The sequence below is a fragment of the Lissotriton vulgaris genome, chromosome 1_1 (genome assembly GCF_964263255.1).
Source record: "Lissotriton vulgaris chromosome 1_1, aLisVul1.2, whole genome shotgun sequence".
NCBI classification, from domain to species: Eukaryota; Metazoa; Chordata; class Amphibia; order Caudata; family Salamandridae; genus Lissotriton; species Lissotriton vulgaris.
This window is the reverse complement of record NC_141685.1, coordinates 1,696,830,979-1,696,851,168: the sequence shown is the minus strand read 5'-3', so window position 1 is coordinate 1,696,851,168 and position 20,190 is coordinate 1,696,830,979. Positions and strand designations below refer to the sequence as shown.

Sequence of the window (20,190 nt, the reverse complement as noted above, 5' to 3'; positions counted from 1 at the left end):
GGGAGAGGGAGTGCTTTGGCAAGGGGTGCCATACCATACCTCAGCTGTGAGTGGCTCCCTCGGCGCTGTGGACACTCTCAGCGGGTTCGCTGAGACTCCAGAGTAAAACTATTGGATCTTTCCCCAACAAGGGGAGAAGGAGTGCTTCGTCAAAGGGCACAAAGGACAGGGGGCAAGGCGGTGTAGCAGGCAGGAGGAGAGGTTCAGGGGATAGCAGTAAAGGAAGTAGACAAAGAAAGAAAGGGTACTAAATGGGAACAGACAGCATCCGTTAGGGGGACAGACTGTTTCCTTTCTGTGGCCATGAGTTTGCCCCATCGCTAAGGGAAACACCTAGCACAGGCCATTCCAGAAGCGTTGCCATCCAGGACATGAAGCACACAGTTTGTAGTTCAAATTATTTTTCACAATTCTCAAAAGTTTATAGTACACTGCACATCAGCAATCCAGATGTTTTCAAATTAAGTTCTTGGGTGCAGAGGATGATGCTCAGAATATACAGAGTTTAACCCATTCAACTTCCAGGGCAGATAGTTCAGAATCATGAGGTTGAGGGAGAAGATCATGAACCCAATGAAGGCCAACTCGTGGACCACAGGGTCCTTTGTAGAGGACACGTATGTCAGAAGTAGCAGGCATAGGTTCTCCATGACGATCAAGATGAAGATAAAGTGGCACAAGATGTGGTAACTGATAGTGTGTGCCGAGCTTCGCATTTCTGAGGCCAGCGCGTCTGAGATTGTTATTCTCTAGGTTCCAGGGAGAGGGTACGAGTGCTGGAGGGTCCGGTGAGATTTCAGATGATTATTGCTTAGGGGAGGGCATCCGACATCTTAGGGACAGGCCCCCTGTAATGGTGGAGTGATGGAGTGTTTTCAAGATCATTTCCAGGAATAACAGGGGGCACCAACCTTGGCAGACAACAAACCTTCGATTGTGTTCATCAAGTCCAACACATACCGATGTTGCATCACCATGAGGTAGATGGCTCTTAGTTCTTCCCTGATAGCATTTAGACCACACTCAGAGTCGTTAATCATCATTTTTAAAAGGGCTTGGGCAGCATGCCACATGTACACTAATTTTGAGGGGAGACCATCTCATTCTATGTAGTATCTTCTAGGACGTTTCACGCCCCCAAAAGCTTCTTCAATGCCCACTTAATGGTCTACCACCATATTTCGGGGAAGGATGAAAATACCACTGAGCAGCAGATGGTCCTGCCTTGTAATCAAGTTAAAAATAGAAAAACGAAAGAGAAAGGAATGACTTCATTACATTTAGGATGATATTTTAAATGTAGACTATTTTAAGTGAGTGCTGGCTTGAACCAATAACGTCCCTGTGCTCTTTTCTACTAGCAATGCATGGCTGTTTGGCAGCGGTGGACGTGCTTCTAAGAAGGTAAGTTATGTTCTCCTTTGAAGATATTTGTGTTTTTGTGAAGATTATGGCTTGTGCCTAATGCCCAAATTGAAATGCTTGAAGCTGTTTTAATTTGTATTCCCAAGTACAGAGAAGTGAATCCTGCTTTGTCTGTACCAGGCCTATATAGTGTCAGACTAGCAGGTGTTCCTAATCAAGCACATTTTTTGTCGCTTGTTTAGTTTGTCCAGGTTTTTCCATTTGCAGCTTTTCATTAAAGTGGGCCACTGCTGTTTATAGATTGGACACACAGCATTAGCATGGATAACAAACTGCTGTCGAAAGGGAATTATATTCTGTTAGTACTCTACTTGGACACTCCAAAACAGGTCCTAAACATGCAAAGGCCTGTATCCCAGGTCAAACTTCTTCAATTATTTAGCTGCTAGCCAAAAGAGGCAATAGAGCGAATTCTACAAGTTGTAAAAGCAGCCACAGCATGTCGGGCAACTGCTTGGAACTTAAGCACCAAAACAGATTGTTTTAGTCTGTTGAGAACTGGAACATTACAAACCGTCCTAATTGTATAGATTGCAACTGTAAGTGATAATGAAAACCACTTCACTTTCTTACTCCCGTCAATGCAGTTATTGAAAACATTGAGAGTTGGTTTTTAATCATGTTTAATTGGCTGATTATCCGACTAGTGTGGAATAGCTTAGCTTTATAACATGAAAACTGTTCTGTTTATCGTTGAATATTAACCTCGACCCTTTCTTTTACCTCCCCTACCCCTTCATAATATTGTACTTGTGAGTACCACAGTTTCATTTACCTGTTAAAGATGTGTTAGAACTAAAGCAAACAGTGCATGTTATATCAACATACCATTCGTGGTTCCTTTCCTTATTATATGTTATACCACTATCTAGACATACTTACCTTCGTATCTTCGAAGGAAAGATTGAAAATGTAATTAATAATTTATTTGACAATAAGTTAATAACTGAATGCTATTCTTTTCCCTGCTAAAATGAAGATATTCCCAGGGCCTGTACATTGATTGCTTTCCAACATAATTCCTTACGTTTCCATTAGTTGGCCACAACATTCCCAGTTATGCTCTGCAGTCGTGGCAACAAACTGTTAGAGGAAGCTGGAATATTTTTCTGTTGAGCGCTTGATTTTTTCTCTCTTCCTCTTGTTTTCTGTTTACCATATTTGTTCGGTCACTTAATAAACTATATTGCGTTTTGATTCATAAGTGAATCAAAAACAAAACATGCGCATCAGTATTAACACACCAATATACTACCCCTGTCCCCCTCCATGTTCACCTAGTTACATGTAGATATAATAGTGTCCTTTTCTCACTACATGAACAACTGTTACACCTACCATTTCCCATATTGTTAATATTTTTCCCAGCACAGTACATTCGTCCATATAATTCCTTCTATATATGCCCAGATTCAGATTCAAGGTGGTCTATTGTTTGGTCAATCAATCAATCAATCATGACACTTATAAAGCGCACTACATACCTGTGAGGGTCTCAAGGTGCTGGTTGGGGAGGGGGGGTGCTGCTAGTGATCGAAAAGCCAGGTCTTGAGGAGTCTTCTGAAGGCCAGTAGGTCTTGGATCTGCCGTAGGTTGGGGGGGAGGGTGTTCCAGTTCTTGACGTAGAGGTGGGAGAAGCATCTGCTGCCGGCGTTCGTTCTTAGTATGCGGGGGACTGTGGCGAGGGCAAGGCTGGCGGAGCGGAGCTGGCGGGTGGGGATGTAGAAGTTGAGTCGTCTGTTGAGGTATGCTGGGCCGCTCTTGTGGAGAGCTTTGTGTGCGTGGATGAGGAGTTTGAAGGTTATCCTCTTGTTGACGGGACCCAGTGCAGGTCTCATGTGGGGTGAGATGTGGCTACGGCGGGGGATGTCGAGGATCAGACATGCTGAGGCGTTCTGGATGCGTTGCAATCGTCTCAGGAGCTTGGCCGATATTCCCGAATAGAGGGCGTGTCCGTAGTCCAACCTGCTGGTGACGAGGGCCTGGGTGACTGTTCTTCTCGTCTCGGTGGGGATCCACTTGAAGATCCTGCTGAGCATTCGGAGAGTGTTGAAGCAGGATGAGGAGACGGTGTTGACCTGCTTAGTCGTGGAGAGGGTGGAGTTGAGGATGACCTCTAGGTTGCGTGCGTGGTCGGTGGGTGTCGGGGCTGTTCCTAGTGTTGTCGGCCACCAGGAGTCGTCCCAGGCTTAAGGGATGGAGCCGAGAATGAGGACCTCCGTCTTGTCAGAGTTCAGCTTCAGTCGGCTGTTTCTCATCCATTCGGCGACGGCCTTCATTCCTTTGTGGAGGTTGGTTTTGGCGGTGTGATGGTCTTTGGTGAGGGAAATGATCAGCTGGGTGTAGTCGGCGTAGGAGAGAGAGATGATCAGCTGGGTGTCTTCGGGGTAGGAGCTGATTTGCTGGATAAATCAGTTTCTCTCAGCCAATCTGCTAGATCCTCCAGCAATTTCTCATCCCACATAATAGTTTTTAAGTGTTGTTCATCAGCTTTAGCTCACTAAAGTAAATTCTTCCTTCTGATTTTATTTTATTTAGGGTTATTAGGGGATATCCAATGAATAGCTATTCGGCGCTAGGCCAACACCATACCCAATGCTGCCATTCAAATTCCTATTGTCCATGTGCTTGGAAATATAGGTAGTAAATTAAAATTCAGCCTTAAAATCATTAAAACATCTTCAGTTTCTCCCTAAAGAGACTTTTTATGGCTTTCATATAGTTTCCGATTGCAATGGCAATCTCAAGGTTAGGCAACTCTGTAAGTAGGGCTACTGCCTGTTCTCATCTTAGTTTCATATTTTTAATAAATTGGACGTACAAAAAATTTCCGCTGAGCTAAAACTGAAAAACAATCTACTAATATGTGCAAAATATCACTTTTTGTTCCCAACATACATTCACAATTTCAATCAGGCTGAACCATTTCTCCTTTTATTTTCTCATTTGTCAGCCAAGGATTAATGTCAATACCTAATCTTAAAATTTCACATCTAAGCCAATAGTTGGGTACTGTGCCCAGGTAAGGATACCAGGCTTCATTTAACCATGGAGTTCTCATGCATCGTACTGATATTTTCGTTCTCAGATACTCCATATCTACATTTCTGGACAATTCCTGCCCTTGGGATCTGCGTGCGCTGTTAGTAAATTCTGCATCCAGTGTTTGTTGACACATTCTCACCTTTAGGTTCTCACCTACATTAAGCAGTTTCTTTCTAGTTTCCTTAGCCCATTTTAGTCTACTAGACTGAATCTCCTTTCTGCACCATGGTGAGACTGTCTGCACTATGCCAAGGTCCTAGCGTTTCCAGAACCTTACCAAAGACATTTGAATCTGTATGCTCTTTGCTATTGTTCCTAGCTCAATTCTAATGGCCTGGATCGTTGCTGAGCTCGGTAGTGACAAGAAGGTTTTAAAACACTTCCCTTCTTCTAAGTCCTAGCCACTTTTATCACTTAGGTAGAGGACTTCAGCTCCATACAGTACTTGCGTGGGTATCATTGCACCATATGCCTTTAATAACGGTCTGTGGGACATATCTGTATTCTTGATTGAATTTAATTTTTTCAGCCCTCAAATCGATGTAAAGGCTTTTGCTTTCTGAGCTTCTAAGTGCGAATGCCACTTCAATGTAATATCGAACCAGACCCCAAGATATCTGTACTCACTTACAATCTCCAATTTCATGGGGCCTAAAAACCAACTGAATCGCGTATCTCTTACAACTAAAAACTTTGCTTCATAATAATCTCTAAAAACGTTTAATTTCCTTTGGAGGCCTAACTCCGTCTGATTGAAAATTACCAAATCGTCTGCATACAATAAGCATGACACTTTATGACTAATCATTCTGGGACTGGCGCTTCTGTCAACCTCTAGAGTTACAGGTAAGTCTGCCAGGAATATGGCAAAAAGCAAGGGGGCCAAGACGCAGCCCTGTCTGAGACAGTTCTCAATTGCTATTTTCGGCGTCAAGAACCCCTCTGGATCCCTAATGACCTGCGCCCAGTTTCCTCTATGTAACTCTTTTACCATAGGCAGTAAGCCTTCTGGTATATTATAATTTTCCAAGGACTCCCAAAGGCATTTACGGTCCACGGAATCAACCGCGGCCCGAAAGTCAACGAAGCAACAGTATAACTTCCCTTTTTGCTCTAGTTCCTTTCGCGCCACAGCCCATAGGGCGAAGCATTGCTCGACAGTGGAATGGCCTTCCTTGAAGCCCCCTGTTCTACCGGCACAAGTGAACACTGCTCCACCCACTCCTTAAGCCTACCCAATATTATTTTTGCGACTACTATTTCCCCAATGTCCAACAAATTAATTAATCTATAATTTTTCACAGATTTCATATCACCCTTCTTGTGCACCGGTTTAATTACTGCTCCCTTCCAGTTTTTGGGGAATTTTTTCTGTGTCCAAGATGACTAAAAACATATGGGACAAAAATTCTGCCCACCACTTCAGCTGGGACAAAATTTTGGAAGCTGGGAGATTATCGGGGCCTGCTGCCCTGGTTACCTTAAATTTGATTATCGTGTTTTTCACACTGAGAAATCTGGTTTTAAGTCTGCTACTAACCCACTCCAATTTTGCGTCACTCCTTTTTTCTGATGCCCTCCGAGAGCCTTACAATTCCTGCAAATATTCCACCCATGCGGCCTCTTCTACCACATAATTCATAGCTCCCACGGGTGTTCTGCAGCTGCCGGTATCAGCTTCCAAAACTGGCATATATTCTTTGTTTCAATAGTTTCCAACAGTTTTTCCCAGCATTTTTCTTTATAAACTGTTTTCAAGCTACAAATTAGCATTTTGTATTCTCTTCTCAATTTTTTAAGGTAAATAAATCTGTTAACATCATATTTGACGCTAAGCCTACTCGCTTCTCTCCTTATCTCTCTCTTCATCTTTAAGCAATCTGCAGAGAATCATTTTACTTGCCTTACTGGGATTTTATGTTATATTGCTGCGTATATTTTCTCTTTTTTTAGTTCAACACGAAGGCAGTCGGATACGGAGTGCCAGCAACGGCAGCTGCAATCTTTCTGTTCAGTTTGTAGCTCCCTTGACTTGGATGCCAAACACAAGCAGCAGAGCACGTAAGACGCTACACCACTTTGGTCTGACAAAAACATATGGCTGCCGGGAGCACTTCTGTGCTCTCACTGAGCTGCAGTTTAAAGTCACTGCAGTAACATATAGCAAGGATAGTGAAATATTCATGTAGGATAACCTATAGTTCATGGCATGTGTAGCTGTAGATACACATGCTCTGCATACTCCTGCTGTCTAGTATTGGGCTCAGACGTGTGCAACTTGTTTTTTGTCAATAAAATGTTTTGGATTACAAGGTGTAGTGACTCCTCTTCTGACTAGTACTGCACATGGGCATTGGCTCCATTGTTTTGTTCTGCCGTTGGGTTTGGATGTGTATCCACAGAGATCTGGGTCGATGCCTTGTGGTGTTAATCGCCGGACATTCCCTTTGGGTCTCCTATTCACGTTGGTGAAAACAATCATCGGTTTTGTCGTTTTTATCACCACGACCTTCGTTGGTCTCAGTGATCGGGTTCTACTCGATGGCCCTCTCAGGGCCAGTTCCCCTCCTAGGTCCTCCAGCTCCGTAATGGAAAGGTCAGCGGGCCAAAAGACTACTTCAGTACTGAAATGTCCGCTGCCCAACACCTGCCTTCCACTGAATCTGAAGATCCGGAACAGTCCATCCTGTAGTGGCTCCAAGAAGAGTTCAACGCATGCCAGAGGTGGATCTTCATTAACCTGTAGAGTGACAGGGTTTTCACCAAACCTCCTCCAAAAGTACTTTTGTGGAGGAGATTGCCTGGAAGACTACACCTCCACCCAAAGTCAAAAAGCACAAGGACAGGGGCACTAGTCTTCTACCACTTTGGCCCCGTCCTCCTCCTCCTCAACCTTCCTCTTCCCATCCTCCATTTCCCACTTTTCCACCACAACAGGGACCCCTTCTGCCTCATTCACCAGAGGCTTCATCCCCACATTCTTGATATGGAGGTGAGCCCCTCATACCCGCTAGATCCCTACAAGCCTAGGGATGACCAGTGGGAAGATTATGACATTTACTGACCTGGGGACACAGACCCAGTCTACTTCCCCGCAAAACGATCCCCTCCAGATTATTCCACCTCTTACCATGAGTTATTTACAGGGCTGCCACTTTCTGTAGGGTTGAGTGTATAAGGGCCAGGAAGGTGAGGGCTTCTTTGTCGAATTGCTGTCCCCAACCCAGCGTTCGTTACAGTACTTCGGTTTGCTGAAAGGCATGCTTAAAATCCCTCCTGAGACCTTCAAAGAGTCAGTGAAGGCTGCTATTATTGTCCCAAGGGTTGATAAGAAATGCAAACCCTCACTGTCTGACCCACCCTTCATCTGCTGACAAAGCCCACCAGACTCTTTAGTGGTCCATTCAGCACGCAAATGTGCAAATGCTCATGGCACACCTGTACCTTGCAGATAAGGAGAGTAGAAAGATTAACTCGCCCGGAAAGTGGGTCTCCTCCAATCAGCTACTCACTGTAGAATCGCCAAATCAATCGGCCTGCTTTCAGCTATGACCAAGCCCACTGGGAAGAAATGGAGGAGCTTCTCCAGCGGCTCGCAAATCAGTATAAAAAATGGTGCTAGGAGCTCGTTTCTGAAGGTAAGTTCATCTCCAACACCTCTGTTCAGTGTGCCCTAGGCTCATAGATGATGCGTGCCTCTGACTTAAAGTCGGAGGTTCAACAGCATCTTCTAAACCTTCCCTTTGATGGGGAGCACTTCTTCGGACCGCAAGTTGATCAGATGCTGGATAACATTAAAAAGGACACAACCAAAGCAAAGGGGGCTCTCCAAACACCTTCTCCCTTGTGTTCTTTTCACAGGTCTCAGTTCAGAGTGGGCGCAAGCCTCCTCACCCGGAGACTTCTAACTCCTACCAGAGGCAGCAGCAACAAAAAACACCTTCAAAGACTATTTCAGGGGAGGTTATAGGAGTAATAACTCCATAGGCAGTGTAGCTAAGATAGTTCGCCCCTGTCAAACAGTGACTCTCCCCTCCACCCCCCGATCTCAGTACACCCGTCGGGGGAAGACTACAGTTTTTTTCATGGTGAGTGGAAATCGCCTCCAATCAGTTCTCTCCATCATCAGACAGGGCTACTGCTTAGAACTCCCTGCAACCCCACCAAACATCACTCGCCGCAGACACACTCTCCTCAGAAACACCAGCTCTTCCTTCAGGAGGAAGTGGAAGCACTCATTCACAATAGAACCAGTCCCACCACACCGTTACGGCAAAGGGGTGCCCTCCCTGTACTTCCTTATCCCCAAAAAGGACAGGACTCCCAGGCCTATACGCAATCTTAGGGCCGTCAACAAATACAGCACAAAGGGCACCCCCAAATCAAAATTAAAGGTAAGCTAAATACAACAAGAATTCCCTCTCACCTATATTCCTTCTATATAAAGTTAATTTATAGTTAAAAGCTGACCTCATTCACTAACTTCAATTTCTTTTCTTTGAGTTTTCACCCCATAGCTTGTCATACCCTGATTCCAATCGATAATCTCAGTTTTTCCTGAGTTTACTTTATAGCCAGAAATTAGGCCAAACCTCTCTGCCTTCCTCATCAGGTTGGGAATTGCGTCTTGCGGGTTTTTCGTACACAGCAACAAATCGTCTGCCTATAGTGCTAATTTAACTTCCAGACCCTGTGATGTAAAAGGGAGAATAGCAGTGTCTGTCTTTATCAGATTAGCTAGTGGCTCGACATATATATTAAAAAGTGGTGGGGACAGGGGACATCCCTGCCTTGCCACTCTAAAAATTTCAAACCAATCTGACAGCCCCCCATTTATCAACACCCTAGCTTTAGGACCACTATGTAGATTTTGCACTGCCCTTACCATATTCTGTGAAAAACCAAAACTTAGGAAAGCCTACCACCGGTATGGCCAATGTACCCGGTCAGAAACTTTGGCTGCACCCACAGCCATTATAGTCAAAGGTAATTTCCTATCCTTCGCAATATCCATGACGCCCAACAACTGAAAAGTTGGTTCATTCAACTGCCTCCCTGGTATAAAGCCTATTTGGCTAGGAAGGATAACCTCATGTATTACCTTAGCTACCCGAGATGCTATAATTCCGGAAAAGATCTTATCTACATTCAATAAGGATATCGGTCTATACGAGTCCACTTTCTGTGGATCCTTATTAGGTTTAAAAATAAAGTGACTGTAGCCTCTGACCAACAATTCGGAACCTTCTTCCCACTTATATATATCTCATTGAATAAGAGTTGTAAAATAGGAGCTACTTTGTCAGTTATACAAAGAAAGACCTCGACTGGTAGACGTTCCGGTCCAGCAGCCTTTCCCTTAACCATTTTCTTACACTGAGCTCTTATCTCCTCCTCCTTAATCTCTCTATCTAAAGCTTTTCGTTGCTCTATGGTTAACCGTGGAAGTGTTGTCAACCCCAGCCACTCCTTTATATCTTCTTGGCCAGGTTGAATATCATCTCTGTAGAGGTCTCTCATAAAGCTACAGGCCTCTCCACATATATCTGAGTTAACATTCAATACCTCACCAGATTCTCTACTGGTTAACTCCCGAATTGTGTTACTAGCCCTATCTGCCTTCACCTTCTAGGCTAATAATGACCCACATTTTTCTCCATAGGCAAAATGCTGGAGTTTACTCGCCTTCCACCTATCAAGGGATTTTTTATCCATCTGTGCCCAGATCGCCACTTGTAACCCCTCCAACTCTTTACTCAGAACTTGCACTCTATCAGACCCTTCCATGGACGCCTTCTGTAATTCCCCTTCTTTTTTCTTAACCCCTTGTCTGCTGATGACGGAACCGCTCCGTCATCAGTTGCAATGGCGCTGTGCTGATGACGGAGCGGTTCCGTCATGGCCCGCTCGCTGCTCATGCGCGGCGCGAATTCCGCGCCTGCGCTGAGCGTTCTATTGAGCGGGGCGGGCCGTGATGGAACCGCTCCGTCATAAGCACAGCACCACGGACGCTGGTGACGGAGCGGTTCCGTCACCAGCATGCGGCCGCCTTGCGGCCGCCCCGCCCCCTTAGCACTGCGGCGGAATAGCCGCCGCAGTGAAGGGGTTAATTCTTTAATTCTATTCTCCTTTTGCTGTTTCCCACTCTACTTTTCGCTATCATTATGGATTTTAAGGCCCCCTTAAATATGCTTTAAAAGCAGCCCATACTCTATGTCCTTCTGCCGAGCCCTTGTTGACACAAAAATAATTCTCAGATTTTTCCATCAGATCTCCAACTACATTCTCATCTAGAAGAATCACCCTGTCTAAAGTCCACCTTCTATTCTGCTCTTTTTGATGATACCTCAGTGATAACACTACAGAAGAATGATCCAACACTATTGCTGGGATATAGAAGAATAGAATAGAAGGGGTTTTGTATAGCCCATGGCTACCCGGGAGCATCCCAGCGCTGTATGGACACTAGAGTCGGAGCTGCCTTCTAAGGAAAGAGCCAGGTTTTGAGTTGTTTACGAAAAGCTAGATGGTTGGATTGTTTCTGCAGCTACAATGGAAGGCTGTTCCACAGCTTGGAGGCGTTGTAGGAGAAACGGCGGCCTCCACTTCTGGTCTTCCTTATCCTTGGTACCACTGCAAGGTGCATTTCATCTGAGCAGAAGCTTCTGGAGGCCTTGTAAGGGCAGATCAAGGATTTGATAATGGGAGACCCATTACCCCCTAGGGACTTATGGACGACGCAGGGTCTTGAAGTGGATTCTTTCTTGCACCGGTAACAAATGGAGCATGCATGGTGCCGGTTTTGCAGTGCTTTATTTCTGGGTTCCCGTAAGCAACCTTGCAGCAGAGTTCTGAACGTCTGCAGTTTTGAGATTACATAAAGGGGAGCGCCCAGGTGAAGGGCATTGCTATAGTCCATCCTTGATAGGATAAGTGCTAGGACCAAAGTTTTTTTACTTGTTCTGGTAATAGGGGCAGAACATTGTGAATCATTCTTAGTAAGCCGAAACAGAGTGCAATAGTTTTTCTGGCTTGGACTTTGAAGGAAAGATCTTTGTCCAACCAAACACCCATTTTTTTTATTTTTGTTTTCGGTGTGGGTGTTGGGCCCATACAGGCTGGCCACATGGTGTTGTCTTTAAAAGTAAGCTGGTTACCAAGTAACATAAGTTCAGTCTTGTCGCCGTTGAGTTTTAATTGGGAAAGACTCATCCAATTAGTGACTTCTTCCAGGCAGTGGTGGAGATTCCGGGGTTTATGGTTGGACCAACTGTGTGTCGTCGGCATAAGTAACTATATGGATCCCAAAGGGGGCAACCGTCTCCGCCAGTGGGTGCATATAAACGTTGAAAGGGGTATGGCTCAAAGATGAGCCCTGTGGGACTCCACATTTGAGGGGAACTGATTTGGACACCTGAGAACACATGGAAACACCTATCCTCCAGAAAGGATTTAAGCCATGATAGCTCCTTGCCGGACACGCCTAGTATCTTTAGCCAGTGAGCCAGGATCTGGTGGTTCACCGTGTCGAAGGCCGCACTTTAGGTCAAGGAGTATAATGGTGGCTGTACCTCCTGAATCAACATCTTCCTAGCTTCCTCCACCACCGCCAGTAAGGCGATCTCTGTGCCCTGGCGTGGGCGAAAACCAGTTTGTGAGAGGTGAAGCAGGTGCTTGGATTCCAGGAATGTGGCTAGAGTGTGGTTGACTATTTTCTCTGCGATTTTTCCAATTGCCAGGAGCAGTGTGATAGGGCGATAGTTGCCCAAGTCTGATGGGTCCAAGTGTGGTTTTATGAGCAGAGCTTTTACCATAGCTTTCTTCCAGTCAAGGGGGACAACCCTATGAGTCACCTCTACCACCTCCCCACATAGCTCCTGATCTAATTAGAACTAATCTATACGGGAGTGGTGCCTATACTTCTTACTATAGAATGTGAACTCCCTCATCTCCTTTTTTGTTAATAGGTGATATTTCAACTAAATTAAATTCTTTCATAGTGCTTATCAGTCTAGAAAAGGTTTTCGGTGGGTTGGCATATTTAATTTTGGATGTCCTATCCAATCCCTTATTCAAAACTAAATTGAAGTTGCCTCCTAATATAATGGGGGCTGTCGTCTCCAATAGAGAGGACGCAAGTTTTTCCCAAGGCCTCTGGGTTGTCATCATTCCGACCGTAATATACTGCACATACCAAAGGCCTGCCTAGAACTAAAAGGGTTGCCACTAGCCATCTACCCAAAAAATCTGATTCAAACTTGACTACTTTTATTCCATTATTACTCTTAATAATTATAGCAACCTCCTTGGTACTCCCTCTCAGATCTGAGCATATGACCTCCTGCACTCATCAAAGTTTTTCAAAACATTGCTTACACACAGATCTTTCCAGGTGAGTCTCTTGTAGCAATATTATTTGGACCTCACTATCTTTTAGAGTTTCAGTGTCCTGCTACGCTTTCTTTCTGGATCTCAACCCATTTACATTCAAACTTAATAAATTAATCGATTTTGTGTTAGCCATACTCTATTTTTATAGAATCAAATCTTCTTATATAAATCTGAAGTCCGTCCCTTTATTTTGTTGACCCCAACTGGTTCCCTTAGCAATCCAAATCTAGCCTAATGAGGACAATTTTTTTTACTCCCACTGCACCCCACACCCAGTGCCCCTCTTCCCCCCTCCCCCCAGGAAACCCCCTTTCTACCTCTTGGGCAATACAGTCTGCCCTTCTTGTTCCGAAAGGAAAAAGAAGAGAGAGAAAGATCGAAAACGAAGAAAAAAAGCAGCCTGTCTATGCCAAACAAACATCTATTCTTTGCTTTTTGTAGAGCTCTTACAGACGTCGGCTCATCCATCCATTTGCGATAGGAAAACATCCACTTCCTCTGGATCACTAATATTATACCTTTATTCCGCCACATTATTTTCAACATGGCTGGAAATTTTAGCTGAACCTGATCTCCCTTGCTTCGTCGTTCATTCATTCTGGTGCCTAGTTCCCACTGCCTCCTACCTAGGTCTGATCTAATTTGATATGAGAAACCCTTGTGTTTTAAAAAGCCCTCCTTCAACGCCAGTCCTAATACCAGCTCTTTCACAGTGTAAGTGAAAAAAATTACCAAAATCTTCCTCTGAGTTTTTCTGTCCGGATTCATTTTAAAAGGATCTCCTTCTCCCAATCAATATGTGGTTTATCTGTCACAATTTCTGTCAGGAGACCACATATAAGAGCCTTAACGCCTCCCTTCTCGGTCCCCTCTGGGATTTTAAGAATCCTTAGATTATTCTGACGAGAGTGTGTTTCCAATCTTTACAGCATCCTATTCTGTTTCTCCAATGTTTCAATATCTTTAGAGTTTTCTGAGACTGCCACTGATAGTGTTTTAACTTTCTCTTCCAACGTACTGGTACGTTGTGCAATATCAACTAGCTTCTCCTCTGGTACTTCGCACTTGTCCCGAATCCCCTTCTGATTGGACTCAGATATTTCAAACTTCTCAAAAATACTTTGCCTCAAGTTCAAAAACATCTTTTCCATAGGGATTTCACCTCCGACACCTCCAACACCATATAAACTTTCCTCGCTGTTATCCACATGTTTAGATGTCTCAATCCCTCCTGTTTTAGCGCTGCTGCTTTGAATAATGTCTGTGCTTACAGGTGGAGAAAGAGAAGGACTAGAGCCAGGACCAGGGTTGAGACTAATGCTAAGGCTAGGAAGAGAGCTGAGGCCAGGGCTTAGACATAGACTAGGACTAATTACCGCCCTTCCATTTTCAACCTGCTGCTCATCGTCATTCAAGGATGATCCAGCTAACAAGGTATATCTGTTCTACAAGGGATGTGGGACAGTTTGCAACTGCTTCGTAGACTTTTTCCCCTTCGTTTGTAAACTTTGAACCTGTTTCATTATTTTAAAGTATGATCTTAAAGAAGGGAAAGGTTTTACAGAGACCCGCGCTTCCTTCAAATCACAGCGCTGAGGCTTACCTCCACCCTTTAACGCTTTCTTTTTTGGGAAGACTGCTACTACTTCCCTTGCCGCTTTCTCTCTACCCTCCCCTCATTTCCCACCTTTACCTCTGCTTCTGACCTCCGGGAGCGATCTCAACTGATACCGGCAACTCGCTCTTGTTTCAGAATCAGTTAATACGTTTTCCGCTGTATTTACAACTCTCTTTTCAGTCCTCTCCGTTGAACTCGACCCACTTAAAGATTTTACTAGGGTGGGGTTGGTCTCTTCACCTCCACTCACGCCTCTACTGACACTGGTTTCACTCTCAACCCTTGCGTCGTAGACCAATTGTATAGCATGAGGGGGAGACTCTTCCATCAGCCTCAGCACCTCCCGTAACCTCCTCTGTACCTGTAAACCTTTCGTCGTCCCATTCTTTCTTCCGACTATCTGCCACGCTTGGGGGTCTACTTACGTGCTTCGGAGCATGAGCTGAGCTTCCTTGCTACCGCAAATCTCCGTAACCACAGAGTCTCTCGCCTTTGCCGCTTCACGTCCTGTCCTTCCACCTCCTCTATTGACCCGAAAGTCGACTGTCACAATCACCGCCCGAGTCTTCCACAAGAAGCCTGCTGCTCACTGCCAGACCCAGTGCCGCTTCTCCAAAACCAAATCCATATGCACCGGAGCCCATGTTTACTGACAATCAAAAAGAGTTTTATCTCAGAATATTGTATATTTTCCTCACAACTCAATGCTCAGTCCTCATATATTCAGCAAAAAACTCAAATACAGTATTTGGGGGAGTTAATAACTCAGAGAATGGATGATATTACAGAAGTAAATTGGAGGAAAGTTAGTCAGGAAGTAACTGGACCACTCTCAAAATGGGCGAACCTACCTCTGAATATTTATGGAAGGATAAACCTTATAAAAATGATTATACTTCCAAAGGTGACATTTCTTTTCACTACCATCCCGTTGGTCTTTCAGAAAAAAAGATATAGCAAAACTTAAGGGGAAAATAGGAAGTTTTATCTGGGCGTCAAAAGGCCCTAGGATTTCATGGAAAAAGTTGTGTAGGAGGCTTGAAATTGGAGGATTGGCACTACTAGATATACTTGTTTATTGCTGCAAATTTCACTTTAAGAATGTTCGCATGCTTGCTAATAGAACTGACATATCAATAATAGGCTTATCTTTGAGGCGATGCTAACAGACGGGCCACAAACTCAAACCCACTTTGTTTTTAAATACAGAAATCCAACGTTTTTTAAAAAGGTGAGGGTTAAGATTTTGAAGTCTGCATTACAGACGTGGATGTATGTACGGAAATCTCTGAGAGTACCATATCTTTCATCATGGGCACCGATTTGGTATTTGCCAGGCACCCCGGAGTGCTTGAGGGATCAACTAAGTCAGCCTTTGAAATTGGGGGTATTTTTATTTGGCAGACCTTAAGGCAGGCATAAATTTGATGAGCTGGGAAGCTTTGTGCAATTGTACTAATGGTACGTTAACGAGGTTTAAATACTATCAATTGAGTTCCTGGTGGGCAACACAAGATTGGGAGGAGGAGGAGGAGGAATCCAAATTTGATCAAGTGATGAGAATTGGTCAGCGGAAAAAGGAAACATCTTGTTGGTACTGTGCTTTCTTGGAGATGAGTTTGAAGATCGAGACTGAAATTCTAAAATTGTGGGGTGAAGAGTTCAATGATGAGGATTTGACGCAAATGTGGAGTGACTCTTATAGTATATCACGACAAGTAGTAAAGCCGGCACCACTTAAACTGAACCACTTATTTACTACCTATAGAGTTTATTGGTCCCCAGCAAAGCTCTCCAAAATCACAGGTAATACCTATATTTGTCCGTTAGTAGCAGCTGAAGATATACATTTGTTTATGTCATGTCCAATAATAGTACCATTTTGGAACTCGATATGTGACTTTGTGGGTGAAATCATTGGGACACAATTTAAAGTAGTGTCATTTTCTTTGGACTTACCTTAGATCTAGAAGTGCAAATCACAACGGTTGAATCAAAGTTCTTGTTTTATGTAGTTCTATTGGCAAGGCGTGAGATTTGCAGGTTATGGAAATCTGAACATCCTCCATCCTTTTCTGAGTGTCTTAGAAATATCGTTTATACATCTGAATTGGACATGGCATGTAATCCAAGAAGTAGAGAGAAAATTTGGGGTCCGTTGGTAAGGTGAAGAGAGAAGGAATGTGAGTCCAATTATTATGCCGCTTACATTGCCGGACATGTTATTTCCTATCCTTGGGCAGTCTTAGTTAGTAAAGGAGATGGAAGTGGAAACAGTAGTATGCTTGCGTGCCAACACTCTTCCTTTTCCTCTCATGGTCTACGGGTTGGTTTCCTTTTTGCAAGACCTAGAGGTTTTAGAGTATAACCCAGCAAGAAATATGGCAAAATGAGGACACGCATTTTTTTAAATTTCATTTCTAATAATTTATTTTTTAGCAAATTGCAGCAATAATTTCCAGAGTGCATCCCAAATCTGTCATTATATACAATGTTTAATCAAATGTTACAATACATCTGTCAGTTCATATAAATACGATAATTATAACCTATGTCTATATATAAAATATAAATTCCAACCCCAGTCAGTCTGCTCCATACATACCACATACATACTCATTCATTCATTCAACAACTATTAACCCCTCTCCCAAAAAACAAGCAAAATCCTAATGCCACAACTTGGAGAACATTTTAAGTATCTTCCACAACAGTTGTGTCTTTGCCAGGGGGACTTCACTCTTGGTCGACAGACGTTTTGGTGAAATGTATGATAAATGTCAACCTCTTTAAGGTCTACCGTAAATTCTCCGCTTTCCTTAGGGCCAGTGGGGATCAATCTATACATGAAAAAATATTTATAAAAACATGTATAAAACCTTGTACTTGGGGTCAGTTATATAAAGAGAATAATCCAGTAACTTTTGTAGTGGTAGCACTGTATAGCTATCCTATCATCCCACCACCACACACTTCTCTATTTAATGTGACTAAATAATACCTTATCCTAAGAGTTAACCTCACAATGGTGAAAAAGGACAGAAACCAAGATCGATTCCAATCTCGTGATTCACCACAGTCCAGTGCTCACAAACAGGGTATCATTCACCGTTATTGTATACCAGCATATTATTATTTTGCAAGGGTACCCATCAGACACTTCGCACTTGCAGCATCATGAGAAGTTCTTACTTTCTCCCATGGGGTATCTATTAAAATGTATCACTGCAGGATGAGAGAATAGTTGGGGGGATCGCTCCTTTTAGGAACAAGGGCTCTCACACACCCGAAGGATGTCATGCTTCATCATCGGGCAGCTCCTCGTTGGGCTGATGCTGTAATGCCCTACAGGGGGGCTCTTTGCCAGAGGTCTTCTCTTTGAGGGGTGAGGGGCAAAGAAATTAGTGTGAGTAGAGACGGGAGAGTGCGAGTGAGGATTAAAAAAAGCTTTATGTTATGTTATGTTAAATGTAATTTCTATAGCGCACGGCTACTCCATTGGAGTGTCCCAGCGCTTTATATTGGCAGCTCATATGAAGAGAACATAACAAAGATAAAAACATTTATTGACAGCGAAGGAGAGACATTAAAGGGTAAAAAGCCAGGTTTTAAGGCCCTTCCTGAAAGATAGCAGATTAGAAGAACCGCGTAAGGCCAGTGGCAGAGAGTTCCAGAGCTGTGATGCCCTCAGTCTAAAGGAACGCCCCCCAATCCGAGCCCTCTTTACTCGGGGAACCGCCGCAAGAAACAAAGATTCAGATCGCAAAGATCGAACTGGGCGGTGAAAGACAAGCCTGCGCTGAATATATTTTGCTCCAGAAACCCAAAAGGTATCCTTTATTCACTGGGTTTCTATGCTATATTAAAACAAGCATTTTCAATGCAATAGGTCTCACACTGACATTATTTTGGGCTATTGACATTGTAAATGACGTTTTTTTGTTTTGTTTTTCTTTTGTAAAACATAAATAAAAGGCATTGTAATTTAATATGGCAATTGCTAAAAAAAGATTAAATGCGAAACCTATTGCACTTACACTAGTGTGAACTATTGGCATTGTAAATTGTACTGCCTTTTATTAATGTGATTGTAATATATGTAATATAGAGAGGAAAATAAACACCATCAGAAAACCAGTGAAACGCAAATAACAAATGTGGAAACAGCAACAAACGGAAGAACACATACACACAACAGTTTCTCCCTCTCTCACTCAGGCACACACAGATACACAGGCTAGCGCACATAGGCAGGCCCACGGTAACTTCATTTTTTCCCCACACACATGTACAGATGGCCACAAAAGTGTCAGTCGGTCCCCAGATAAACACTACGCAGCTGAGACACGTTGCAGGTCTACTTTAGAAAAGTAGTGTTTGTGCTAGCCGGCGCTACTATAGGAGTAGTACTAGAACTGAACTGCTGTGGAGGGAAGTGACAACAAGTTTCTCGAAAATAAAGCAGTGGCTGCCGCTCTCTGGATCAGAGCCTGTGTTGGGGAGTAAATTGATAGTGTGGAAAAGGAAACAAACATTAAAGAAAGGGGCGATCGGCAGCGAAGAACAGCAAAGGTGTTCACCAGTCTTGGGCTTGGGATACTTTTTCTCAGATGTGAGTCAATGTAACTGATCCATGCACATCTATCTGAACAATTACCAAGTGCAATATAAAAAAATAAAAAAAGTAACGAGGAACCCATGGAATGTAATTGGTGCCCGCGCCGAAATGATCTAACGGAAATAATACGGTCTGAAAGTCAGGGGCGCATGGAAACTTACAGCGAATTATCACACAATGTATATGTTCAAGATTTGAACATCGGAATTCTTCTGGAACTTGCCACCCAACACATATTCGTTATGAATTCAATAACTTATTTAAACCCTCTCCCGTGTGCTATTTCCCAGGTCTTCCTATAGACGCTTTGAGTCAAGCTGGGTTGGTTCATCTGTGCCTGCCCACAGATTGCTTAGTTATAGAACTGTAGTCATTAGTTCATTGACTGAAATCTTTCGAGTTGGATCGCGAGATTCGCAGCTTGGCTCCAGATATGTTAAGCAGTTGTACTATTTTATTTATTTATTTATTTATTTATTTAAAAAGTTTTATATAGCACTAGCTTGACCAGTGGGTATGAGAGCACTTTACATACACACAGTAAAGACAGAATAAAATTGCACTGCATAGTAGGTGAGCGGTAAGGAAGCAAAACAGAGATAAAAATACAACATGAAAAATAGGTAAACTATACAAGCTTTGGAGTTCGAATGAATGGAAAGGGCCTACCCTATTTAAACCTCCAGGTCGTTCTAAGATAACAACTGGGTTTTCATACTTAAGTGGTTAAACGAGCAAATTTGAAAGCACTTAGTTCATCAACTTCAGAAGGATGAAGTCTGCTGGGCTTGAAGCTCCGGACACACTGATCACATGCAATGTCAACATTGAGTGCTTAATTTGCTGAGCTATCTTGACACAGCCCAACCCTAAAATGGAATTATGGAATGAATATATTGTTGTATGGCAGGGGTGTGGATTCAAAGAAAGATAGTTAAGGCAGACAGGCATGTTTTAATACTCAGGAGGCAGGCAGAAAGGATGAAGATGGCCATTCAAAACAAATAAAAGGAACATTTTAAAAGATAAGTCAAGGTCAATTTTCCATGCAGGATTTTAGGAATATATTGGGTGGAGTTTTTTGTTTGTTTTG

General features: G+C 43.4%; 1 protein-coding gene across 1 annotated transcript in view; it reads left to right on the top strand.

The window, feature by feature from the left end:
- Positions 1 to 20,190, top strand: part of ANKRD16 (ankyrin repeat domain 16) — a 355,029-nt gene that overhangs the window by 164,081 nt on the left and 170,758 nt on the right. The window contains exon 4 of the mRNA XM_086918939.1: positions 1,362 to 1,404. Coding sequence (XP_086775065.1) covers positions 1,362 to 1,404 — 43 coding nt within the window. The remainder of the gene's footprint in view (positions 1 to 1,361; positions 1,405 to 20,190) is intronic.